The sequence below is a fragment of the Perca flavescens genome, chromosome 14 (genome assembly GCF_004354835.1).
Source record: "Perca flavescens isolate YP-PL-M2 chromosome 14, PFLA_1.0, whole genome shotgun sequence".
Classification (NCBI taxonomy): domain Eukaryota; kingdom Metazoa; phylum Chordata; class Actinopteri; order Perciformes; family Percidae; genus Perca; species Perca flavescens.
Genome location: NC_041344.1, coordinates 30,651,317 through 30,678,185, shown reverse-complemented (window position 1 = coordinate 30,678,185; position 26,869 = coordinate 30,651,317). Strand labels below are relative to the sequence as shown.

The window sequence follows — 26,869 nt, the reverse complement described above, 5'->3', positions numbered from 1 at the left end:
TAATGCATCAATTAATACCTTAGTTAACATGAGCATTGTTAATAAATGTTTATTAGACAATTTATTCAACCCTTAATAACGGTTAGTTAATGCTTATTAATGCATTAACTAATGCTAATTAATGTACCCTTATTGTAAAGTGTTACCTATTTAGGATATAAAAAGTCATGTAGGGTTATTTTCACCATTCTAGCCGTTGTCATGAAGTAGTTCAGATGTATTGTTCCAGTAGGTTAAATGAAATATGTAGCCATGGTAAAGCCAATGCATTTCACAATCACAACAATTACAGTGGGGCAATTTTTTGTTATATACCCTTTGTTGGCAATGACAGAGGTCAAACGTTTTTTGTAAGTCTTCACAAGGTTTTCACACACTGTTGCTGGTATTTTGGCCTATTCCTCCATGCAGATCTCCTCTAGAGCAGTGATGTTTTGGGGCTGTCGCTGGGCAACACGGACTTTCAACTCCCTCCAAAGATTTTCTATGGGGTTGAGATCTGGAGACTGGCTAGGCCACTCTAGGACCTTGAAATGCTTCTTACGAAGACACTCCTTCGTTGCCCGGGCGGTGTGTTTGGGATCATTGTCATGCTGAAAGACCCAGCCACGTTTCATCTTCAATGCCCTTGCTGATGGAAGGAGGTTTTCACTCAAAGTCTCACGATACATGGCCCCATTCATTCTTTTCTTTACACGGATCAGTCGTCCTGGTCCCTTTGCAGAAAAACAGCCCCAAAGCATGATGTTTCCACCCCCATGCTTCACAGTAGGTATGGTGTTCTTTGGATGCAACTCAGCATTCTTTCTCCTCCAAACACGACGAGTTGAGTTTTTACCAAAAAGTTCTGTTTTGGTTTCATCTGACCATATGACATTCTCCCAATCCTCTTCTGGAGCATCCAAATGCTTTCTAGCAAACTTCAGATTGGCCTGGACATGTACTGGCTTAAGCAGGGGGACACGTCTGGCACTGCAGGATTTGAGTCTACGGCAGCGTAGTGTGTTACTGATGGTAGCCTTTGTTACTTTGTTCCCAGCTCTCTGCAGGTCATTCACTAGGTCGCCCCGTGTGGTTCTGGGATTTTTGCTCACCGTTCTTGTGATCATTTTGACCCCACGGGGTGAGATCTTGCATGGATCCCCAGATTGAGGGAGATTATCAATGGTCTTGTATGTCTTCCATTTCTTAATAATTGCTCCCACAGTTGATTTCTTCACACCAAGCTGCTTACCTATTGCAGATTCAGTCTTCCCAGCCTGATGCAGGTCTACAATTTTGTTTCTGGTGTCCTTTGACAGGTCTTTGGTCTTGGCCATAGTGGCGTTTGGAGTGTGACTGTTTGAGGTTGTGGACAGGTGTCTTTTATACTGATAACAAGTTCAAACAGGTGCCATTAATACAGGTAACGAGTGGAGGACAGAGGAGCCTCTTTAAGAAGAAGTTGCAGGTCTGTGAGAGCCAGAAATCTTGCTTGTTTGTAGGTGACCAAATACTTATTTTACCGAGGAATTTACCAATTAATTCATTAAAAATCCTACAATGTGATTTTATGGATTTTTTTTTCCTCATTTTGTCTTTCATAGTTGAAGTGTACCTATGATGGAAATTACTGGTCTCTCTCATCTTTTTAAGTGGGAGAACTTGCTCAATTGGTGGCTGACTAAATACTTTTTTGCCCCACTGTATAAAAACAGAACAGTACAAATCAGACAAGACATTACAAGATCTCGTTAAAAAGAACTTCCTATCAGGATACTGTAAGTGCAGTAATAAATAAATCAATGGGTCATATAGTGCAGAAACAACAGATTATTTACTTATGAGTAGATCTTCAGTACAATGATCATTTGTGCAAGAATGTGCATGCGTGAGTCATTTTATTTATTAACTTGGGGAAGGCAATGTCAATGTAAAGGTGTCTATGTCACCCGGGCAGCGCTATTCTTTAATAGAGAAATGAATGCAATGATATATTCCTAAAAGAGGAATATATCATTGCATCCAACAATAATACAGGATGATATCCAAAAATCTATCTATATATCTAGTTGGCCTTTATGAAAATCCCTCACTGGAATGTGATGTTATTAAATGTGGATAGACTCCCTGTAAAAAACAACAACAATGCATTGATTTCCTAGTTCCACAACATGACACTGAACACAGCTGTCACAACAAGACAAAAGAAGTGCTGCTGCTGGGTCGGCACAGCGAGCTCAGTAGAGAGGCCACCCCAACACATACATGTAAGGTATGTTAGGAACCTTTAACAATGACTTTGTCCAAGGCACCACTGCTTTCCCATGAAGTAGGCTACTCTAGAGTTGAAATGTTAATATTCTGTTAAAATGTGAGTAAGCACTAGCAGCTCCCCTCCCAAGTTTAATATGTGGAAGAGTGAGGGACAGTGGTGCATTTGCCTGCATTTCACATTGCTTAGACTTTATGTCAAATGAGCTCAATCACAGTGGATAACTGACACAAAACATCACAATGTGGCTCCTTGTCCCCAATGTTCAGTACCTTCAGACAGCTTCAATATTGGTCAGTATTTGAAGGTTTCATTGTATGTCTTGTTTTAGACTCCACACTACTGCTAGACCCATGCTGTATTTGCATACACTATGATAGCCACAGCAAACCTGGTTGTCTTTTAGTGCCACCTCATGGCCAAAATCTATTTCATCAATCCCAAACGTACGACATTCAATCAAAAAGGCAGGACCCTCTGTGTGTGTGTGTGTGTTTGTGTGTGTGCATGTGAGAGTGTGTGCATGTCTGCCTACGTGTCCGGTTGTCATAAAATTTCTCAATAACATTTCATCCGATATACTTCACACTTGGCGGGTGTATTTCTGGGTACTCAATGAACTTGAAATTTGGAATTTAGAGCAGTTTGGACAGCGTTAGATATTAATAAACTGTGAATAAAACTAAGTGACCATTTTATGTTTTTTTGCTCTATTTTCCACCTGCTGAATTTTACAAAACAAGTATTGGCCACTAAAAATAAAACAACACAAAAACAACAATAATTTATATTTATAAATTATTATTAACATAATCCTGAGGGATGATTTAAAGCCTGAGTGGAGAGAACTTTACAAACCACCCTGAATAATACAAAAAGAGGAGATCTACAGTGGAGAATTCTGCATGGAATTGTTACTGGGAATGCTTTTGTTTCTCTCATCAGATCCAAATGTTAATGGGTTTTGGGTTCATGTTTCAACTATTGAGACAAACGTTCTGTCACTTTCTCTCTCTCCATAGATTATCCTCCTTGTCTTCTCTCTTCACTTAGGCTTTCTGTGTAACCCCCCCCCCACACACACACACACACACACCTCTCTCTCTGGTTGGGGCGTGTGCCAGTGTATTGAGGTCCCAAAAACCATCTGCTACTTCCCTCTGTGTGTCCTGTCACAATTCGCTGAGACTAAACTTGTATTAATAAAGCATCATTCAGTGCTAGCTGTATTAGCCTACACTTTTTTGCGAAGGTACAGTCTACGTAATAGAGCCCACCAGCCCGTTGGCTCCCCTGTCTGCAGTCGTGCATGTGAACTGCATCAGACAGCAAGTCTGCAGAACAAGTCGCAGCATCAGTGTGCTGCAGTGAAATCCAGCTCCTGAACACACCCTGCTGCAGCAGAGCACCTACACAACACCGACAGCACACCCGGCTGTAGGCGACACCGTGACCGAGCAGATCCAAAGAGACGGCTAGCTGCTAGAACACAGCGGAGGTAAGATCATCTGTTCACGGCATTTTGTCCCGCAGGAGGAATAAGGACAAGTAGCCTAACCTGGGACAGGACGAAGTGTCATTGAAAACAGCGCCGAAGAAGCGATACGTCAGCTTTCATCACAATAGTTTGTGAACTCAGTGCTGAGGAAAGAACATCATTGGAGGGCTATCCAAAAATATTCAGTTGTCCTGCACGGAACGGCCCGATCTGTTTTGCCGAGACTCCTGGAGCTGTGCCAAATCCCACTGCGGTCCCATCAGTCTGTGCTGCGGACGACAGCATGAACTGTTCTCAGTGTTCGCGATTTTAACTAGCCTACACGAAGCACTGAATGCTCTGTGTCTTTATAGAGTTTATAGAAATTGATTTAAAAAAAAAAAACAGTGTTTTTGGATGCTGCTGTCTATAGGCTATATAAAAAAGATCTGGAATACTCTCCCATACGTATACAATACTCAGCCGATAAAAATGATGGAGGCCAACACTGTAATTTTGTAGTCTCCTCAGAAATAGCAGAAGCCCTTAGTTTTGCTGACTCATGGCTGTTAATGAAATTTTCAATGAAATTGAAAGTCAGCCTTCAGGCTTTGTTCAGGAGGACATTACTTCTAGATCAGTATTGATACAATTCGATTTTATTTATAGTGTCAAATCATAATAGAAGTTCTCAGGACACTTTTCATATATACTAGACCACACTATAATTTAGACACCCAACATTCCCCCATGAGCAAGCCCTTACTTTGCAGCAACCACAATAATATACTATAAAAATAATAGAAATAAGACTACTAATAATAAGATTAGCAGTATATTTAGTATAATAATACAACCCCAAATCAGAAAAAGTTGGGACAGTATGGAAAACACAAATAAAAAAAGAAAGTAGTGATTTCTAAATGTACTTTGACTTGTATTTCATTGCAGACAATACAACAGCACATAATTTAATGTGTTCCTCATGATTTTTATTGTTTTATTTTTCAAAAAACAAAATTTCTATTTTGGTTCTTGCAACACATTTCAAAAAAAGTTGGACCAGTAAAATATTTACCACTTTGTAATGTTGCCATTCCTTTTCACAACACTTAAAAGACGTTTAGGGACTCAAGACACCAAGTGTTTCAGGTGTAATTTTGTCCCATTCTTGCTGCAAACAAGTCTTAAGGTGGGCAACAGTACGGGGTCTTCGTTGTCACATTTTGCGCTTCAAAATGCACCACACATTCTCTATTGGAGACAGGTCGGGACTGCAGGCAGGCCAGTCAAATACCCGTATCCTCTTCCTCCGCAGCCAGGACTTTGTAATGTGTGCAGAATGTGGTTTTGCATTATTTTGTTGAAATATGCATGGACGTCCCTGGAAAAGATGTCTTCTTGAAGGCAGCATATTGTGCTCCAAAATCTCTATGTACTTTTCAGCATTAATGGTGCCATCACAGAAGTGCAAGTTACCTTTGCCAAGGGCACTGACACAACCCCATACCATGACAGACCCTGGCTTTTGGACTTGTTGCTGGTAACAGTCTGGATGATCCTTTTCTTCTTTGGACCGGAGCACACGGCGTCCATTTCTCCCAAAAAATACCTGAAATACTGATTCATCTGACCACAGTACACGTTTCCACTGTGTGATGGTCCATCCCAGATGCCTCCGAGCCCAGAGAAGTTGACGGCGCTTCTGGACACTCTTAACATAGGGCTTCCTTTTGGCACAGTACAGTTTTAACTGGCATTTGTGGATGTAACTACGTATTGTGGTACTTGACAAAGGTTTGCCAAAGTAGTCCTGAGCCCATGTGGTGATATCGCTTATAGATGAATGACGATTCTTGATGCAGTGCCGCCTGAGGGATCGGAGATCACGGTTGTTCAGCTTTGGCTTGCGCCCTTTACGCACTGAAATTCCTCCACATTCCTTGAATCTTTTAATTATGTTATGCACTATTGAAGGTGAAATAAGCAAATGTCTTCCTATCTTTCTTTGAGGAACATTGTTTTTAAACATTTCAATAATTTTCTCATATATTTGTTGGCAAACTGGCGATCCTCGGCCCATCTTTGCTGCTAAAGGACTAGACCTTTCTTGAATGCTGCTTTTGTACCAAATCATAATTACAATCACCTGTTGACATCACCTGTTTCAAATCACATCATTATTTAACCAATTTACCTGATAACTAGCCCTAAATTGCTCCTGTCCCAACCTTTTTTGGAATGTGTTGCAGGTCTGAATGACAGGAAAGGATGTATATTTACAAATGAAATTAAGTTGACCAGACAAAATATGAAATATTTTGTGTTCACATTGTCTGCAATGAAATACAAGTCAAAGTACATTTAGAAAGCACTACTTTCTTTTTTTATTTGTGTTTTCCATACTGTCCCAACTTTTTCTGATTTGGGGTTGTATTAATAGAAGCAATAATAGCAGTAATTATAATAGAAACATATCTAAAAATAATAGAAGCGGAGTGGGCGTCAAGCAGGACCACGGCAGCAGGCGCAACCACGATCCAGGTGTCACCATGATCCAAGGAAACCTGCGAGGTGAGAAAGCACAAGGACTCTGGGGAAGAAGCTTAATTAGTACAGAAAAAATACCAGTGAATAATGTTGAAGCATCAATGTGACAGCTAAGCCAACTACCTGTCTCTTAGACCCTTCCCAACTAGGTTACTTAAAGAAGCTTTACCCTTGGTTAACATGATTATACTTATAGAGCATTATAGGATTATAACACGCTTTTAACTGTGTTTATTATGCATTATAGAGACAGGCTTCATAGAAAGCGTTACCATGGATTTAATCTCTAATTGTTATAATTTTATCATTAAAGAAGCTCATGAAGTCGTCACTACTCAGAGTTATAGGAATAGATGGCTCACTAGAGCTGTGACTTTCTGTCAGCCTGGCTACAGTGCTGAAAAGAAACCTGGGGTTGTTCTTATTTTCTTCTATTAATGATGCGTAAAAAGCTGCTCTGGCATTTCTGAGGGCGTTTCTATGTTTTCAGACTGTCTAGCCAGTCCAAACGAGATTCTTCCAGATTGGTGGAACGCCATTTACTTTCAAGTTTTCATGAGGTTTGTTTTAATTTATGGGTTTGGGAGTTATACCAAGGTGCTAATTTCCTTTGTTTCATCCCCTTCTTTTTGAGAGGAGGAACAGAGTCTAAAGTCGTCCGTAGCAAGGCCGCATCACCGTCTACAAAATGATCAATTTGGGAGGGACTAAAGTTAACAGGAATCCTCTGTTATATTAAGGCATGGTACTGAATTAAATGCTGTTAGAATTACTTCCATAAATGTTGCTATAGCACTATCAGATAGACATCTAGTGTAGAAACTTTTATCTAATCAATCCCCTTTAATGGCCTGAGAGCTGGAACATAGGAATTGGTCTTTTTCACAGGCCTTGGATGAAACATGTGAGCGAACATCAAGGATGACTACAACAAGCTTTTCAGTACATAATACATAGCTTATGTAAAATCCCACACTTTAAAAGAGAGTCATACAGTGACCTAATACTTCATTAAATGATATAAGAGATTTAAAATGATGTACACTTTAAGAGTGTAATATTCTAAAGAAATCAGTTACATATTCAAGGCAATGCAAATACTAAAAATAATAATTAAATGTTTAACACAAATCCCACATTAAACTAACTAGAAAAAAATGAAATAGAATAAAAACTGAAACAAAAGATGATACTTTTGTTTCACTTTTTTGCCCTACGCCATTTAAAAATTGCATTTCAATAATTTTTTTTAATCTTAACTGGTTGCAATCTTTACACAGATTTTTATCCAATTCACGATGCATCGTTACATCCCTACTCAATCCTTTTCTACATAATGTTAATTTCTCCATCAGCAGCAGGATGGCTCTTAATGACAAAGACCCGGTGGTTGCAGTGGGCACACTCTCCCCAGGCCAACTGCAGTCCCACCTCAAGATGGAGCCCAAGACTCTGGGGGTGAGCGGGAGCATTCAGAGTTTGTTAACCAAATTATTTACGATATGTCCTGTCAGTAGTGATTCAAACTCACATATGCATGCATGCATCCCTGACTTTGTATGGGACATATCATACTATAATTATGATCTCATGTGTTCAACACAGAAAAAAGTATCAGCCTGGTTTTGGGATTTGATTTAAAGGGATATTTTCGTGCATTTCTTTCAAATATTGCCATTAGGGTTGCAACGGTATGAGATTTTTAAAGTACAATAACCATCTTAGAAAATGTCACGGTCTCACGGTATACTGTATTACACAATAATAATAATAATAATAATAATAATAATAATAATTATTATTATTATTATTATTATTATCAGTTACAATGACCCTCAAAAGAAATTAAAATAAAAAGCCTTTTTTTGGTTGAACACCTTATCATAATTGAAACTTGAAACCATTTCTTTGAATGGAAGTATGCAAAATAAGTTTCCCTTTTGAATTTAATACTAAACGTTTTTCAATACCTTAAATAAGCAAATTGTATGATAACTGTACGTTTTTTTTGGCACGTTATATCCTGAAACCGGTAAATTGCTACAACCCTATTTGCCATATTTTGTATACATCTGTAGGACTTAACATGCTGATCAGCTTGTCTACCTGCTCTTTACCCCACCTCTCAGGCCATCCAGATCGTTATCGGGGCTTTGATTCTCTGTCTGAGTGCCTCTGTGCTCCAGATCCATGAGGTCCACTTTACGGGAGATGTGGCCCTCTTCCTGATTGTTGTCATACAGGTAAGTTAGAGGCCACTGAATGGGACGTTTTGCTTTCATATTTTTGTCAGCACTTTATTAAGATATAACTTGTGGGCTTAATACTTCATATTCAAATCCAACCCACAATTCCTCCTGCTTTGTCTAAGCAAGTTGTATTGTAACCCACTAGGTGACTTTGTCTGGGTCAGTGTTGGTCCACAGTGGAAGGAAACCTACTCTTTTTTGGGTAAGTATACACATCACACACAATCAGATAGATTCATACAACAAACTATAACACGTAGGCCAGGGGTCATCAACTGCATTTTTCCAAAGGCCAGAATTTTTCAAAGCAGACACTCCGGGGGCCGGACTTTTAAAAAAAAATATATACCTAATACGCCTATTCTGGTTCAATATTTTCACTTTCTTACTGAATTAATGCTATATTTTTTACATGTGAGCAAACCCCTAAAAATATGGAAACTCCATAATTATAACTGGCTCTTTAACTAGAAAAAGATCTCAGACTAGGAGGCAGTTCACTGAGGAGTGATGGTTAAAGCAGAGCCCGTCTACGGAGAGCCTGTTCACTCCCTATTAAGCCCCATTGTACCGAATTTGGTTGCAGTTCCACCAGAGCTCCACTGGGGGTGATCGCGGGCGAGTGCAAAATGAATGGGAATCTATGGAGCTAGACAGCAAAATTTGTCTCTTTTTGCCTGATTGTCTAAAGTTGAATGAACGAGAACTGATGTCCTTTTGATTTCTTACAGGTTGAGTCGTTGTTGCCCATAATACGCTAGCATTCTGCTAATGAATGCTGATTAGTCAGTGAAGGACTGTTTACGACCAGAGATCCCGCTTGATGGCATCCGAAGCGGAACCAGAATGTCAGAGCCCCTCTACGGGCATTCTCTAAAAATGTTAAAGGTGCAATATGTAATATTGTGTGTAATACTGGCAGCTAGCGGTTAAAATAGTTACTGCACTACCAATTCAAAATACTGGAGAGTCGTCTCCCCCGCCCCCTCCTGCCCAGACTCGAAGTTCACGGGGGTTGCCAGGCTGAGACCGCAGCATTCACAACAATGTAGCTGGACGCTTTTCTCACATAGCCAGACATTACTCCACAACACAGCCGAGTAGCTAACGTTAGATGCTGGCTATATTGACAGTCATAAAAGCCCGTGCTCACGTGGAGCTCTATAACCAACTAACAAACACACTTTTTCGGCTTAAAATTACAGTATGAACCGCTAAAAACACAACAACCTCACTGTCCTCTCCACACGCCAGTCAGGCACACTTCCTCGGCTTAGAATTACAATACGAAACGCTAAAAATACCACTACCTTGCCGACGGAACACACTTCATTGGCTTAGAATTACGGCAACAATCACTAAACACACTGCAAACTCATAGTCCCCTCTTTCCGATTTACAGCCCCCCTCTCGTGGCTTAAAATAACTCACCGTTGTCGGCTCCAGACGCTCAAGAGGCTACACGCTGTAAACAGCCATGGGCTTCCCGGTAACGTTAACAGTTAGCAGGGTTAGCATGGCGGCGTTAGCCAGGACCAGTCGGGATCACTTTACTGGATATGTCTCACTTGTTTTTGCGAGTAACCAACTCTGTTACTCTAGCTATATAATTCAATGTGAGTACACAAATGTTGAAATGACAAAAAATGCCCATCCCTAGTAGCTGTGATAAATTAGCGTGGAGCTAATGCTTACCGGTTCAGGAGAAAATAAGCCAACTCTGCGTCCTTTTGGGCTCTAAGCTGTCTCCATCTTTCAAATACATCTCCAATATTTACCAGGGGGTTGTTACGTCTCTGGTCACGCAACTGTTAGAAACATGCTGTTTTCTTTTTTTTTATGTCATGTAGAATCTATCTCCGTTGATCCTGTTCGTTTGAGTGTTTTACGTTTACGTTTTTACAGGTATATCTGGCAACCCGGCCTGGCTGTCAAACTGGGCCGTTGATAACAACACACAGATCAAAACATAAACATAAATTCCGTCACGGAATGTAAATTTCAAAAAGAAAAAATACTGAAATTAGCATTGTTGTCAGAAAAGATAGTATTTCAGTTTAACATGTTTCCTTAATATCTGATGAGGCATTGGTGTCATTTTTGGATTTATTACAGTACAAATATTACATATTGGACCTTTAAGGTGGACTTTTTCGCCCAAGTTCTTTTTTTGTCCATAGCAATTTTTTTTTTGGTTACTGGCACTTTTATTTGCCTAACCTGTCAGCTGTGTTGTCGATGCCTCGAGAGAAAAAAAGCAAGTGACTCAGAGTTTGCTGTAAAGCAGTATATCTGGCCGTACGATGTGTATTACGTCATTGACATTTTAAAAGGCTTTTTAGATCAAAAAAGCAACTTATCAAAAAAATCTAACACCCAGCAGTGTTATTTTCTTTGCCTTCTTTGAATGCAACATTCAAATTACTAGACAAAAAATTATATCCTGAGAAAAGTGGATTTTGAGGGGTATTGCTCCATAGACCTCAATTCATTCTGCACTTGCCCGTGAGCACCCTCATATGGAACCAGAGTGGAACTGCAACCAGTTCAGAAGCCGGAAGTTTCCAGAGAGTGGAAGTTCTCTCCTTATTAGACATTCTCTGGTTAAAGTCTGTGATTATGGAAACATGGTTGTTGTAATATGCAGTGTCCTGATTGTTGGAAAATGCTTGCAGAAAGAAAGAAAAAAAGAGGCCGAAGTGAAAAGTTGACAGGGAAAACAACAGCTTTAATAATAATATTGCTAACTGCTAGACTGCTGATAAGCAGGCTCTGCATTTGCCATGTATGCTTCATTTGCAATGAAACGATGCTGTTATAAAATAATATAACCAGTATCATCATCAAGAATGAAGAACACGAACATAACGATTGCATCATTCACGTGCATATTAAGTAGCCACATGCATCTCTTTTAGTCTTATAACGCATCCATACATTGATTGCTCCAGCAGACTGGTGTGTTTAACCAGCAGTTAAGTTCATAATAATTTGTCAAAATTTCAAGATTCAAGATAAACAGTTAGACTACAAACCGACAGCTTTTGTTTTAGCTTGTTCGTAAAAATTTGCTATTTGCAGAGTAGGCTAGAGCTGTGTTTGCATAAAACAGTGCGGGGGACAAGAGTGGACAGCCCAGACAGAGCAGATTGAAATATTGCTTCCTACATGTTTATGCCTGTAGAACAGGTGAGTGGGTATTGATATTGTACTGCGTGTTGTGTACACACACCTCTCGGGTCAGCTGTGTGTGTGGAGCATGGGCATCGCTTACAGAATCCTGGCATGTGAATAAGATGTAAATACAGGGGGCTGGGTTTGTGCTCTACCTGTGTAATGTTACCTGCTTGAAATGCTAAATACCAGAAGGGATTTTTTCCTCTTCACATTTTCTGAATTCATGATTATTCTGCGGGCGGACTGAAATCTTTGGTGGACCGGATGTGGTCCGTGGGCCGCCAGTTGACGTAGGCCTTTAGTTTTTTTTTCAACCTGGACCCTATTTTCCTATGTTTTTGTGTCCAAGTGACTGATGGGAACAACAATCTTTGAAAGTGGTTCAGTAATAAGCAAGATTGCTGGAGTCCCGAGCGGCGAAACAAGCTGCAATGTGAGTCATTGGGCAATTGTGCACCTTCAGTTTACTTCCAAAAAAGTGCTTGTATTGCCATTGACATGCTGAAATTGCTGAAACATTATGGAAAGGATCCCTGCAGAGGTTCATCTTTTTGTAAAAGAGTAAAATCCTTTTTGTTTAACATGAAACTGTGAACCCACCAGACTCTATTTAATTATATAGATTACAATTTTTATCATCGTAAAAACACAATTCATTCAAAGTCAACAGAAACAAAATCTCTGTAGGGATGCCTAGGGGCGTCGGACTGGGGGGGTGGAAAGGGGACTGAGTACCCAGGGCCCTCATGTGAGGAGGGCCCAAAAAGAGGCTAGAATGAATAGCTTTCTACAGGGCCCAAAATATTGGTAGTGTATGGTCTGGGGGTATGCTCCCCGGAGATTTTTTTTAGCCTTAATAGCCCAAATTTGGTTGCCTCTGGCACATTCTAATGCCACTATTCCATCACACACACTGATCTTAATTATTGCATTTAATGAGTTTTTCTCCCTATTTTATTTTCAGTTATTGTTAGTTTTCAGAATGCCTTTGCTAGTTTTAGTTTAGTTTCAGTTTTTCAGAAAGGTATAAACTAAGGTTTTTTAGTTTATATATATTTAATTTTAGTTTGTTTTTGTTAGGGCCGGGTATAATGTCTCAGACGTGTGTAGCTATATACACATACAAAATACATGGTTGGAGAATAGCCATGATGTTTAATGTTTCATTCATTTTTATTTTATTTTTATTAGTTTTTAACCTAGCAAAAACGTTTCAGTTTAATTTGTTTTTCTTGAAGGTTTTGTTTTTATTTAGTTTCAGTTCACTAAAAATATTTCTCACTGCTTATTTTTGTTTTAGTTTACTACAATAACCCTGGTGTTATTACATTATTCTATATGAACACCTCTGTTATCATGTGCAGGTTAAATGTGTCCTGGTTCTGCACCTCATCAGTGCTGCATTTGCCACTGCTGCCCTGGGTCTGATGTCCAAACACCTGCCCTACCGCCAGGACTCTTACCACTGTGAACACTGCCGCAGACTGGAGCTACATGCTGTGGTATTCTCTTCAAAACCTACACACTAAGGCCAGAGCTTTATATAAAATGCTATAGATAAGGGGTTAAATTGTCTTAAAAAAAATCTGTGGAGAAAGCTTTTCTGCTGTAAAAATGTAGTAAAGTCATGTTACAGTCTGATTAGGACTGACTTCCACAGCACATGACTGAATTACATCTCCAAGATAAACTTGGGTGACTATTAATAATTAGTAATATAAATTAACTAGCCTGTGATCAGTATTTAGGTTTGCTATCTGCATTGTTTATCTTTGGAAGATATGAGTCTTGCCTGGTGCAAGACTGAAACAATGTTTGCATTACAGTAATATATCCTGAACAAAAGAAACCCTCTCAGGTTATACTGTCACTTTGTTTTATCAAACTAGAAACAAGTCAGTTGAAAACAGTGTAAGTATGAAAAATATATTTCCAGTCCAGAAGTGGCTACTGTAGAGCTGCTGTCACATCATCACAGATATTTACTGGCCACTGTGATGTTGATAAAGGTAAAGGTGTAGCTCCTAACTTGCCAAGTTAGCAAAAACTCCTGAAACTAGTGTGGTCATTCTGATCTTTTGGTAATTCACAAAGCATTTGCGGCAGAACAAAAAAGGTCATCAGTCTGGGACAAGTTAGGGACACTGGCTGCTGCTTGTTACATTCACAGCTCTGAGCCCATAGTAATAACTGAAGTTAATAACTGAAGAAGACAAGGTTTTGTCAGCTAGGCAGTGACACTGTTCATAGAGATGATTTGTTCAACCACAGTACTGCTGTGCATTCAGAACGTAAGTTATGACTACAACTATGGATCTATGAGACCGAGCAATGACCGTCACCATAGTCTTACCTTGAATACTGCAATCCTTCAACCTATCCGCGAGACCTTATGTCAACAAAGTCATGTGACTGACCTTGGAAGGCTTGGCCACCATCCATAAGAGCATCCAGGTGGCTGTGCCTCTTCCTCTGGCCTAGGATGCCTCAGCCCGTTCTAAACGACAATCTTTCGGTCTCACAGATCCATAGTTATAGTCTATTTCGACCTTATCAGACCTAGTCTTATCTTACCTTGATGACTAGTACCATCAGGGTAGCGAGGAACAGAGGTCCCCATCACAACCTCGCCCCGCAGCTGGGGGTAGAACCACGTAACCCAATGGTGCAGGGGATGCCACATTCAATCTGTAGAACCTGGAAAAAGTACAGGGAGCATTTCATGTTGCTGGTGCACTGGGAACTCCTCCAAGAGCAGCCCAGGAAGCAACCTTGCCTCTGGTTCAGAGGAGGTTCTGCCCAGAATAGGCTGCAGAGATAGTATTTACAATCCAATAGGATAAACTCTGTTTAGAAACAGGGAGTCCCAACTTTTTGCCATCAAAACAAACAAATAGCTGGTTGTGAGAGTTTCTCAGAGCCTGAGTGTGTGCAATATAAGCCTTATTACCCTCACAGGACAGAGCATGTAACTTGCTAACTCTCTTGGCAGAGCACATAGCCAAGAGGAAAGCCGTTTTGTGAGACAGAAACCTAAGGTTGGCCTGTTCTACAGGTTCGTAAGGAGCTTGAGTCAAGGACTTTAGCACCAAAGGTAAATCCCATGATGGAGATATGAGAGATCTGTACGGTTGCAGTCGTTATGCTTCCTTAATGAACCAAGGGATGTCTCCCCACTGGGACACCTCCTACTGCCTAATAGAAGAGAGCTATAGCATAAGTGTACGCCTTAATAGTGTGAAGTGTTGCTATCTTCATATAATATATATTTATGAGGAGACGGTAAATCGTCTTTAGTTTGACTTTATTCCCACACGTCGTAACTTAACACACGTGAAAAACTGTTCATTTGACTTTCTGTATTACCGTACGTATGCGTACGCACTGACGTATGCTCAATCACAGATCGTAACAGGTTTATGTGACATCTCCCCCTTTTAGTTTGGGGTTTCATACATTATTAAACAAAACAACTGTATATAAGAAACATACTCTGAAATTGCCTTTTGTATGAAAATATAATATTTTCCGTATTCTCCCTTTTAAGAAACCCATGTATCAAATAAGCATAATTTATCTTATTCTACTTATCAATATTATTCTTTTCAAACTTACTGTTCAAGTAGACATTAACAGTAATACAAATGAACAAGCAAATATAAACAAAAAAACATTCTGCTCAGACCTTTCTCTTTTCCTTTAACATAACTGGTCTGTAATCATTTGTAAATGATCTCAGCTGATGGTAGAGCTTGAGGACTGTGGTCTCCTTCCCATGAGGAGTCTGGCTGGGCTTTCTTTTGCCGGCTCCGTGGCTATGTCCCTGTATGCTGGATGTCGTACTTGGATGTGAAGACCTGGAACTGCCGTGAGGCCGTTATCTGTAATCAGCTCTTCAGGTATCCCAAACCGTGTGAATATGCTCATCAGCTTACTTATAACTGCTTCACTTGTGTTCTGGGTGAGACTTAATACTTCAAGCCATCTTGAATAATAGTCAATAACAACCAGGAAATGCTTTCGTTTAAACTCACAAAGATCTGCAGCTAGTTTTTGCCAAGGGAGCTCCGGCAAAGGCGTTGTGATGAGTGGTTCCCGGCTTTGGCTTGGTTTGTGCTCATTACAGTGTGGGCATGAGGAGACTTTCTCCTTTACCGCAAGGCTAATCTTTGGCCACCAGACGGCATCATTGTATCTCTCTCTGGATTTGTTTAGGCCTTGATGCCCATGGTGGATCCTCTCCAGCATCTCAGTTCTCATTGTTTGTGGGATCACTATTTGGTTTCCCTTTTTTACCAGTCCATTATGCTCGCTAAGACTACTTCTCTCCATAAAATAGTCTAAAACTGGTTTGACAACATCTCTTTTATATCGCGGCCAGCCAGACTTAATGTATTGTCTGACCTTCTGCAGGGTTTCATCCTTCTCTCTCTCTGCCTTTATAAGCTCCAGCACTGTTTTAGGCCTTTCCAGCTCTTCGATGGCATCCACGTATGCCTGGATGTCCTCGCTCAGTTTTGTGTCGTCCACTTTTGACTCCAGGTGCCTCGACAGCACGGCAGATACTATCAGGTTCTTACTTGGGATGTACTCAGCGACAGGGTTGAACTTCATTAGGCGGATTAGAAGTCGCTGACACCTCAGTGGAGTTTTGTCTAGGACTCTGTGGTTGATGAGAGTTACCAGTGGTTTATGGTCGGTAAGTAATTTGTAGCTTTCCAGACCACACAGATATAGATAGAACTTTTCTGAAGCCCATACACTAGCAAGACACTCCTTTTCTTTTCTGCTTCATTTAGTGTACGAGAGCAGTAGGCTACTGGTTTGAGTGTGCCTCCATGATTTTACAGCAGTACTCCTCCCAATCCATAACTGGATGCATCAGCACCTACTACAGTGGGCAGTTTTGGATCAAAGTACTGAAGAACAGGTGCAGGTACCTTCTTGAAGGCTGCTTCTTGCTGCGAATCCCACACCCATGCTCCTGTTTTCTTCAACAGCTCGTTAAGGGGATGAAGGATTTGTGACAAGTCGAGTATGTATCTGCCAACATAATTCACCATACCGAGTACTCTTTTTAACTCATTCAGATTTGTAGGTGTCTCCAGGGCGGTGATGGCGGACACTCTTTCTGGGCTTTGAGTTATGCCCTCCTGACTTATAACCTGGCCCAAGAAGTGAAGGGAAGGCTGCCTGAACGTACACATCTGGTGGTTGAGTTTTAGGCCAGATGCGCGGATTGTCTCCATCACCCTTTTCAGTCGGCGGTCGTGCTCTTCCAGAGTGGCTCCGAACACAAGTATGTTGTCCATGTAAACTACCATGCCCTTGTGATCCTGCAGGAGTTCTTGCATCCTTCTTTGGAATATCTCTGGTGCGGAAATTATTCCGAATGGGAGCCGATTAAGGCATTAGTGACCATTTGGTGTTATGAAAGTTTGAACTTTCTTTGTCTAGGGCCATCTGCCAAAATCCACTGGCAGCATCCAGAGTTGTGTACACCTTACTTCCGGCCAGTTTGTGCAAGATGCTGTCTGTGGTGGCAAGATCAACTTTTCCGTTTTCAAGTTCTCATTCAGTTTAATAAGACCTACACAGATTCTTACTCTTCCAGTCGGCTTAATCACAGGCACCATTGGCGCTACCCATTCTGTGGGCTCCATCACGCGCTCTATTATCCCATTTTCTTCCATTAGCTTCAGCTCTTCTTCTACTTTAGATAGCAGTGGAATGGGTATGTGGCGAGCGGCTGCGACGCTGTATGGCTTAGCATTTTCTTTTAGGACTATTTTTATGGGGTCTCCTTTAAAGGAGAACTCTGGGCATAGTCATCTAAGATCTAAGATAAAGAGTGCCTTTGTGCCTCTTAACAGACACAAAATGCAATTAAAATGAACAGGGCCCTTACATGACAACAAGATGCATTTAGCAACTTAGCTATTGTTTAAATTCCCCTACCCTCTTATCTGCTAGCTGCCGTCTGGGATGAGTGAGTGTGTTCAGCCAGGCTCCGGTAATAATCATCACGCAGCAGTTCCATGTGTATTTGGAGCATATATATCCATTTTTGTGCTGTCGTTGGTGAATACAGTGGCGAATTGTGTGGTAGTTTCCTTAGCCAGGCTAGCAGTCCTGACCGGCATCCAGCTTCTACTCCACCCCGCCTCCCTCGCCTGCCGCACCGACAACAATCCACAGGCGCCCGCTGGTCTGGTGGAGGTCCTCCAGAGGACAGTTCATGCTTTCGCGGCGAAATTTTGAAGTTTATTCCCCCCTCAAAAATAGGTAATTGAGCACTGTAGTGGTTATGATCATATCAGTGACTATGTATCTACATGGAAACAGACCAAATTATGCTGTTTCTTGTAGCATTACAGAAGGCTGTATAGCCTTGCGCTGAAGTCCCGTGGGAATTCAGTTGTAGCAGGAAAAGGTAAACAGCAGTGTGCAGATCGGAGCGTAGTGTGTGAAAAGCGGAGGTGTTCACAAGGGAAGAAGCTTGGGGTAACGTAACTATGGCGCTAGAGCTAGCCTTCAGTAACGCTATTATACTGTACAAGAAACAGGCATCATTTGGTCTGTTTCCATGTAGTTACATAGTCACTGATGGAACCACTACAGTGCTCAATTACCTATTTTTGAGGGGGGAATAAACTTCAAAATTTCGCCGCAAAAGCATGAACTGTCCTCTGGAGGACCTCCACCAGACCAGCGGGCGCCTGTGGATTGTTGTTGCCGCGGCAGGCGAGGGAGGCGGGGTGGAGTAGAAGCTGGATGCTGGTCAGGGCTGCTAGCCTGGCTAAGGAAACTACAACACAATTCGCCACTGCAGAGATTCATATTCACCAACGACAGCACACAAAATGGATATATATGCTACAAATACACATGGAACTGCTGCGTGATGATTATTACCGGAGCCTGGCTGAACACACTCACTCATCCCAGACAGCAGCTAGCCATTAAGAGGGTAGGTGAATTTAAACAATGGCTAAGTTGCTAAATGCATGTTGTTGTCATGTAAGGGCCCTGTTCATGTTGCACAGACATTTTAATTGCATTTTGTGTCTTTTAAGAGGCACAAAGGCACTCTTTATCTTATGCCCCCATAACTGCCGTTTTAGCTGAGTGGGAGCTCTCGGCATTAGCTGCAGCATCTCCGTGTTGCTAGCACCGATTCGGCTCGTTTTTTTTTGCTATCGGCAGTACTCCTATACATATAGCAATCAAGATTAACGGAAAACTTGCCCGGAGTTCTCCTTTAAGCAGTCCTAACTCCCCAAACACACCGACTTCTTCGATGTGTTATATCAGAGCCAGGCGAACACCGACAGATCTGCTCAGTAGGTTGTCACATGTAGACTTTGCCACTATTACCCTAAAGTAACAGTCTGTTATTTTTCTCACTTTTGACTCTTGTATCTTGGCTAGGAATTGCCCCAAATGGACCACTTTTCCTTCCGGACTTTCCAGTTTAGAGGTAACTGGACTAAGTTTTGGCTCCACACTGAGGCGGCTATATGTAGCCTCATTTATTATTGTTGTGTCAGCACCAGAATCTATCTTGAAGCTAACTGGAGTAGCGGCATATCACTAGAGTTGTGTGCCATGGTGGCTCTGTATCGGTGATGACTTCATCCACTGTAGCCTCATTCTTGGTTGTAGTCTCATCTATTGAGCCTAAGAATAAGCTATCAACTTCTTCAGTCACTTCTTGTATCATTCAGGTTTTGCATTTGTTTGCAAAGTGACCAATTTTGTGGCATTTATTACATTCTCTGTCTTTAGCCGGGCATTTGTCTCCTGCATGCCTGCGCCCACATTTTCCACAGTTTTGCCTTTCATTTTCTTTTCATCCTCCTGTTGCCTCGTACTGTGTGTTTAGCCACTTACACTGGCCCAGATGTCGCTGTTCTGTTGCTTCAATAGCTAAAGTGCCTGGCCATGTCGACTGCCTTTTTTCTAAGGTTGTCATTTGTAGCTTCAATGAAAGATCTTTGTCTTTAATCCCTATGACAAGTCTATCTCTTATTTCCTCCTCCTTCTCATGAAAGTCACAGTGAGTTGCGAGTTCATACAGGTGCCTTATGTACTGTTCAACGGACTCACCCGCCTCTTGCATCCGCGAGTGGAAACGTGCTCTCTCGAAAATCACGTTCCTTTTCGGCACAAAGTGCTCGTCAAACAGCCTCAGCACATAGTCAAAATCCTGTTCCTCATCATCCTCCAAGACGAACAATTTGTACACTTGTTCAGCCTCCGGGCCCATTGAATAAATCAATGCGCTGACCTGGACATCGGCTGGCTCTTTGTTAAGCTTTGTTGCTAGTCGGTACCTGGAGAAGCGTTGTTTACAATTGGGCCAGCCCTCCGGTTTAGCGAAGTTAAGCTGCTCCGGCGCCAAATACTTTGCCCTCCTGGGCGGTTTCCTCCAGTGAAACTACGTTCCAGAGTCAGCGTGCCGTGTCGGTTCACTTCTGACACCATGTGAAGTGTTGCTATCTTCATATAATATATATATATATATATTTATGAGGAGACGGTAAATCGTCTTTAGCTCAACTTTATTCCCACACGTCGTAACTTAACACACGTGAAAAACTGTTCATTTGACTTCCTGTATTACCGTACGTACAGCAGGGAGAACCACATCCTGCAGTGGGTAGTCCTAAGGGAGGACCAGTCCGGGACTGCTGCCTGGTTTACTCCCGGAATGTAAAGTGCCCTGAGCAAAGCCGGATGCTGAAAGGCCCAAAACAGGAGTTTCTGTGCGACCTGGAGACAGAGCAGAGATCTGGTGCCTCCCTGGTGATTTATGTTATACAGACATGTCTGTCCTGAATAGAGTGGTGGAGAGCTTTTAGAGAAAGATGAACCGCCCTCAAGTCTAAAACATTGATGTGTTCGCCCCCCGCTCCAAGGGCCTTCCCAGACTGCTACCCAACCTGTTGTTACCACAGTCCTTCGGGGGAAAGTTCCTGAGGGGGAGTCCATAGAACAAAAGCGCCCTGTCCCTCTATTGACGCAAAGCTTGAAGGTTTGTAAGTTATACAAAAAGTTTCACATGCCTGTCCTGTCTGCAATGGCCAAGCCCTAAGAATTCCAAAGGAAACAACAGCTACTGTAGCTGAAATCATGCCCAGCAGCCTCTGAAACTGAATCAACCCCACCTGCCTGCCCATCTGTAATCGGTCCGGGAGGGTCAGAATGTTCATCACCCTCTGAGCAGTATGAGATGCTGACATGACATTGTGATGGAATTCAGGCAAAGACCCACAAAAACTGCTTGCTGCCTTGGCTCGAGGTTGCTTTTCTTCACATTCACTTTGAAACCTGTCCTCTGCGACTTTTTATTTTTATCACCGCAGTACGGCAGTTAACCGCAACCCCCCTACATGAGTAGCGTAAATTAGAGCGAGAATGGCAGGGTACCTTAAGTGAGTGACATCAGATGAGCTAGCGGTAATTGAGAGTAGCGTATTAGTGCAGCTGTGAGAAAAAGCGAGAGGAAAAAGAGATAGCAAAGATGATGATGTCAATATCATAGAGGTCTAGCAGCTGAGCAGAGAGAGAGCCAAAAGGGCAACTTGTGTCTCTCTCTACCAATATTTTAGGCTACAAAACGTGCATGCAGGCTGAAATTTAATTATGCGGTTTTGTCAGGGATTAAGCTATAAGCAGAAGGAAACTTTGCTAGCTGCTAGGCTAAAGTGCAATGGTAAACACTGCAGCATTAACGTTAATGTGTCCATCTCAGCTGAGAACTGAGAAATATTTTTGCCTTCTCTACCGTGCATTATATTAAACATTACCTGTAGAAATTATTCATAATAATCTGACACACAAAAGAAATCCCCCTGTCAAACTACCCACCTCATGCCAAGGTCGATGAGGTGGTGGGGCGTTTTGAGGAAGCTGGACAGGAAGCTTTCAAAGTGCAAAAACGGTGGTGTTTTTGTGGTGTACCAAAGGTAAACTAGGAGGACTTGCAGATTACATTTACACAGAATCATTAGCACAGATTTAATTTAGGATGGTACATAAAAACACATTAAAGCAGAGGAATGTAAGCATCAGCGATATTACACACCAAGTTTATTCTTCTACCGCTTCTTTTAATTTTGCTTAGTGATGCTGTTTTGACAAAAACGAATAAGTTAATAATTTGACAAAACCTCTTGTCTACTGTGAGCCTGGAAGACATTCAGGATGAATTTTGAGTGACATGAGGGCTCCTAGTGATAGATATGGTACTTTATGAATATGGCCCCAGATTTCAACATGTTGAAGATGTCTGAGATACAAAGAAAGAATGATATACATTTGGACTTGGAGGAATAATTTGAGATTTTTCTTTACAGTAGATCAGTAGACCACAGATATAGCAGTACAAAGTAGTTCTAGAAAGAAATCTGAATTATTATTAATGAGGGGAGCTAACAAATGCTTGACCTACATTATAGTTGTATATGTGGGATTAAAAAACTGATTTAACAATCTTTAATTGAATCAAGTCCCACATGCATGGGGATTATTTTCATGCAATAGAGGAGGCAGGCAATGTAGCACACCCTTAACTACCTAATCACTGATCCCTAAGTAGAACCATGTACTGTAAAAATAATTACATGAAGTCATAGTTGACACTACATGTTGTGAAAAAGCAGACTCCTTGTTTCTTTGTCTTTACTGTCCACTGCAGCAACATTGTTTCAGGAAATGCACCGGGCTGATCGAGCAAAAGTGTAAAGTAAGTGATTGACTACTGTTACAACACAATACTTTGGTCAGACAGGTTATGTTGTCTTGTTTTGTAGAGTGCATGTAGAAGACAGAAATGTCTTTAAGTGATAGACAAGATGTCTTGAGTCTTTTACACTTTTTAATTGACATATTCTTGCTGTGTTCTCATGTTATATGCTCTTGGATTTCTCTGGCCATAGCTGTTGATTGACGGGATCCTGGGGACGCTGGTGATCTTTCTGGTGCTGGAGCTGTTGATCTGCATCACTGCCATGCTGTTTGGACTCAGTGTCCTAGCTGCAGGTGGAACCCAGGTGAGTTCTGATAAAAAGTACCCAAATAATGCAGGGATAAAGCATATAAGCGTATAACTTATTTCTTACAGCTAGGGCTGGGCGATATATCGATATAAAAAATATATCGATATATTTTTAAATGAGATATGGAATTAGACCATATCGCATATATCGATATAGTTCAAATGTGATCCTTGCTCCCATAGATATATACACAGATGTCGCCTTGAGGTTCTAAACATACGTCAAAACCGCCGCCATCTTGGAACAGGGGTCCGAAGCATTCAGATCAACGCTAAAGATGCCGGACTTTTGTACTGCTTAATTATGTTCGATAGAGGAAATGAAAAGAACAAACCGCAATGAATAACATTTAACAGGTGACAATGTGTTTTATGATTATGTATGCCGCCTTCGACCAGCAATCTGAGCTCCGGCGGCAGCGGGAGGCGGAGAGCTCCGTGGCGGCCGCAGCGTCTCTTCCCGGGAAAAACACAGCTTTGCCTCGCTGCTGCAAGGGTCCCCGCTGATCCAAATCGGACCAGCCAAAGACAGAGTGGTGATCGGTAGGATCTTACACGTAGTCCAGGACGACCTGTATGTCGATATCGGCGGAAAGTTCCACTAAGTTTGCCGGCGGCAGGCGGACGGAGAGAAGCTACAGCGGGGCAGCAGAGACCGTCTGCGGCTGCAGGATCTGGAGCTCAGTGCCCGTTAAAATTACATGTAACGCATAAATACATACAGAAATAAATAGTGGAGGAATGAGCCTGGACATTTCAGTCTGTTTTAAACTTCACCTTGAAGCAGAAACTCTTAGTTCAGAAGGGTGAAGTTTCCGTTTGGACTCAGATCTGTGAACCGATCATAATAAATATTCTTTGTATTAACACATTAATTAGTTTCTTTGTTTTGTAGTCGATAGTTCATCTTTTAGTTTACTTAAGTGGAAGCAGTATCAAGTGGAAGAATGGGACTATAAACCTAGGCTTACAGGCATGAGGCATTACATTTTGAACAAAGTAGATTATATTAATATCAAAAGCTTAATTGACCTTTGGAACGAATCACAAATATGGAGCTTTGATTTCAAAAAAGGTACTCCTGTTATACAGTATTTAGGTTTACATTTTATTGTTATTTGAACAGCTGAGCATTTAATCATGAACCAGGTGAAGAAACCGGTTTATTATTTATTTGATTTTGCAACTGTTTCTATGAAACTACATGTGACATGTCATATTTGATTTTGGCTTTGACTGAACATTTGCTCTCACTTTGCGGAAAAAATATCGGGATATATATCGTATATCGATATTCAGCCAAAATATATCGGGATATGACTTTTGGTCCATATCGCCCAGCCCTACTTACAGTGTGTGTTAAGCGGCACTGAAGCAGCACAGTGTTAAAAATAACAGATTCACATTTCCTTTTTGTTTTAATGTAGCACATTCATTTAGAACAGTAAACAGTCAGTTTTCACCAGAACTCCTTTAGTACACTGTGTATGTAAGTATACTTGGCCAATTTAACTGATTCTGATTCTGATATGCGTTGTCAGACATGTTACTGTAATATGAATGGAGATTAGTTCTACTGGAGCTAAAACTCTTGTGCTGATGGAGATTGTTTTTATCTCAAAAAGCCGCATAAAAATAAAAACTTATTAGTGTTAATGAAGCTTAAGGTAAATAGGATAAGCAATGCCAGAATCAGGTTTATTGCCAAGTAGGTTGGCACATACAATTGCCTTGCTATGTGTATTTATGTTATGATGATTATATTACATGTTTTCTAGGCTTGACGATACAAGTTAATTAACTTTTTGGTCCACCAGCCAAATGGCTAGTGAATGTTTAAGTTTTACCAGCCAATAGATAACCATCATTTTGTGGCTGGTGAGTGAAGCAAATCTACCAGCTATATGCATATTTTACCAGCATTTGGCTGATAGATGGTGCTAATTTTGGACCCTGTTATAAAGTTCTAATAATTTACTGTGATTGAACGTTTTTACAATTCAATAGCTAAATAAAGATATGTTATTCATATCAATTCATGCATCACTGCATCTTGGTGATGAATGAGGTGGTTAAATACATTTCCTCAGTTCTCCTTATTCCCCAACAAATGTGTGGTGAAGTTTTTACTTACTTTACAGCCTCCATCTTCATCACTACTGAGGTGCCCCTGAGCAAGTCCCCCGAAGGCTTACAGCTCAGACTGTGCAACTCCCAGCTTTCCTTGAGTCTTTGTGCTCACTTAAATAAAAATGTAATAGAGCCAGTAAAAGTGTGTCCTGTTACTGTCAGTACTGCCGATATTGTAGTTTGACAGAAGGCTGAGATGAAACTACTACTTACCAAACATAGCAGTAAGAGCTGTGTGTGTGTGTCTGTCTGTCTGTATGTGTGTGTGTGTGTGTGTGTGTGTGTGTGTCTGTGTGTGTCATACAGGCTTCCAGCCAGAGACCTGTCTATCCACAAACGCGCCCCCCACCTGTTCCAGCCGTGCAGCAGGCTGCTCCAGCTGTAGCTGAGCCTTCTCAGGTACCACAAACACAGTCTTTGTTAGGGCCCCATTTTTATGCAGGGACATGATGCAGGGTGCTGCCTCTCACCATAACTGAGGTTATTTCCTTAGTTGCCTCATAGTTGCCTTAGTTTGCTGATTCACTGTGTGCCAAAGTAAGAGGAATCAAGAATAAATTGGCATATCTTAGCGCATCTTTTTTTTTGTTTATTACCAGGTTGATGTTTTCTGCAAAGGCATGTTCACATTTTACTGCTGTCTTTGTGTCAACAGGTGGCTGTAGTTGTGACTGAACCAGATTCAGAGCAGGTGGAGGACATCTCTACCCCACCTACTGAACCCCAGGTGGAGCCAATAGAAGCTGTGACCACAGAGCCATGAACTCAACACACACTGCTTCCTGTAGTGTAATGTCATGTCAGTCAGAGTGTAAAAACTGAAAAACTATTCCTCCAACAAGTTATCAAAGGTAGTCATCCTGTCCTTTCACTTCTGGCATACATGAACACAGGGTTAGGATTAGCACTGCAATACATACAGTGTGTTGGGGTTATGATATGGATTAATGTTACAAGCAATGTTGATGTATTCTTCAAATACTAAGATCACTAAAATAAGTATAGAGTAGAGAGAATAAGTATAGAGAAATAAAAATAACTACTAGTTATACTAGTACTAGTATACTAGGTACTCAGCTTGGATATTGTGGGGAAAGCACCGATCTTGTTCGCCTTCAAGAGTATATATTCACTTCACTAAAAGTCTGTGCACATGTTGTGTGTTGATTAGAGTGAAGACTGATTCAATATGTAACCATGTACTATTAAAGTTGTCTTGACCAAAACATATTTGACTGTTGAAATAAGATTATTTAATAAGATTTATTGTTATTGTCTGGTTATAAAAATTGTAAAGGTGCACCATTTCAGAGTGAAGCAGCGCATCCTCCAGCTGGCCAGGGAGAAGGGTCCGCTCACCTTCCGTGGACACTTCCCTGATTTTACTGCCAAGACCATAGTCCCGACTCTCCAGGTGGATCGGGTGAACGAGGCTAATGGATAACGTCTCACCAGCCTCTTGATGTCGGTCTCTTTATAGCTGCACACAGGCTAACCAATCTGGATGGTGGAGGACCGTTTCCTCTTTTTTCTTTTCTTTCTCAGATACTTATTATGTAGGCTCCTCTGTTATACATGGCTTCTCTATATGTGTCTGACGGTGGTGAGTCAGAATATTATTTATGCCCTGTCCTGTTTAAATGTGATTTTATAACGTGTTTTTAAGACGTTTATAACTATATATGGTTACTTGTAGAGCACTGGTTTGATGCACAGATAGGATGCATAATGTAGGGTGTTCAGAGAAGCGTTTTGAGAACGAGGGCTGGGTTGGTTTGTTTTTCTTTTTTTCTCTTCCTTTTCTCCACATTGTTTTTTAGTTATGTTAATATGTTTATCAGAAGGTCTTGTACACAGAGTCTTATACTGCACAGGTATCTAAGCAAATCTATGGTACGCACAATTTGGGATCATTGATATTACAGAAATTAAATTGTGCTCTTGGAATGTCCACGTGATTCAGAACCCCA

General features: G+C 41.2%; 1 protein-coding gene across 4 annotated transcripts; it reads left to right on the top strand.

Annotated features, from left to right (window-relative positions):
* The first annotated feature begins 3,431 nt into the window (after nt 1-3,431).
* Nucleotides 3,432-26,237, top strand: si:dkey-81h8.1 (uncharacterized). Of its 4 annotated transcripts, XR_003694264.1 has the most exons (10): nt 3,432-3,752; nt 7,637-7,739; nt 8,411-8,524; nt 8,676-8,732; nt 13,072-13,209; nt 22,410-22,457; nt 22,651-22,764; nt 25,206-25,298; nt 25,555-25,750; nt 26,211-26,237. XR_003694264.1 is itself a non-coding variant. In XM_028597846.1 (9 exons), the coding sequence occupies exons 2-9, from the start codon at nt 7,644-7,646 to the stop codon at nt 25,660-25,662; spliced, it is 768 nt and encodes a 255-aa protein (XP_028453647.1). In that variant the 5' UTR covers nt 3,432-3,752; nt 7,640-7,643; the 3' UTR covers nt 25,663-26,127. The 4 variants fall into 4 exon arrangements, 3 of the variants coding, with proteins under 3 accessions (XP_028453647.1, XP_028453646.1, XP_028453648.1); XM_028597846.1 differs by lacking the exon at nt 26,211-26,237 and having other exon boundaries at nt 7,640-7,739; nt 25,555-26,127; XM_028597845.1 differs by lacking the exon at nt 26,211-26,237 and having other exon boundaries at nt 25,555-26,127.
* The last annotated feature ends 632 nt before the right edge of the window (nt 26,238-26,869 follow it).

Bases quoted from the DNA above. Each gene is read 5' to 3' on its own strand.
- si:dkey-81h8.1 (XM_028597846.1), top strand. From the start codon at position 7,644: ATGGCTCTTAATGACAAAGACCCGGTGGTTGCAGTGGGCACACTCTCC. The intron at 7,740-8,410 runs GTGAGCGGGAGC...CCCACCTCTCAG, and splicing joins TGGAGCCCAAGACTCTGGGG to GCCATCCAGATCGTTATCGG. The intron at 8,733-13,071 runs GTAAGTATACAC...TATCATGTGCAG, and splicing joins GGAAACCTACTCTTTTTTGG to GTTAAATGTGTCCTGGTTCT.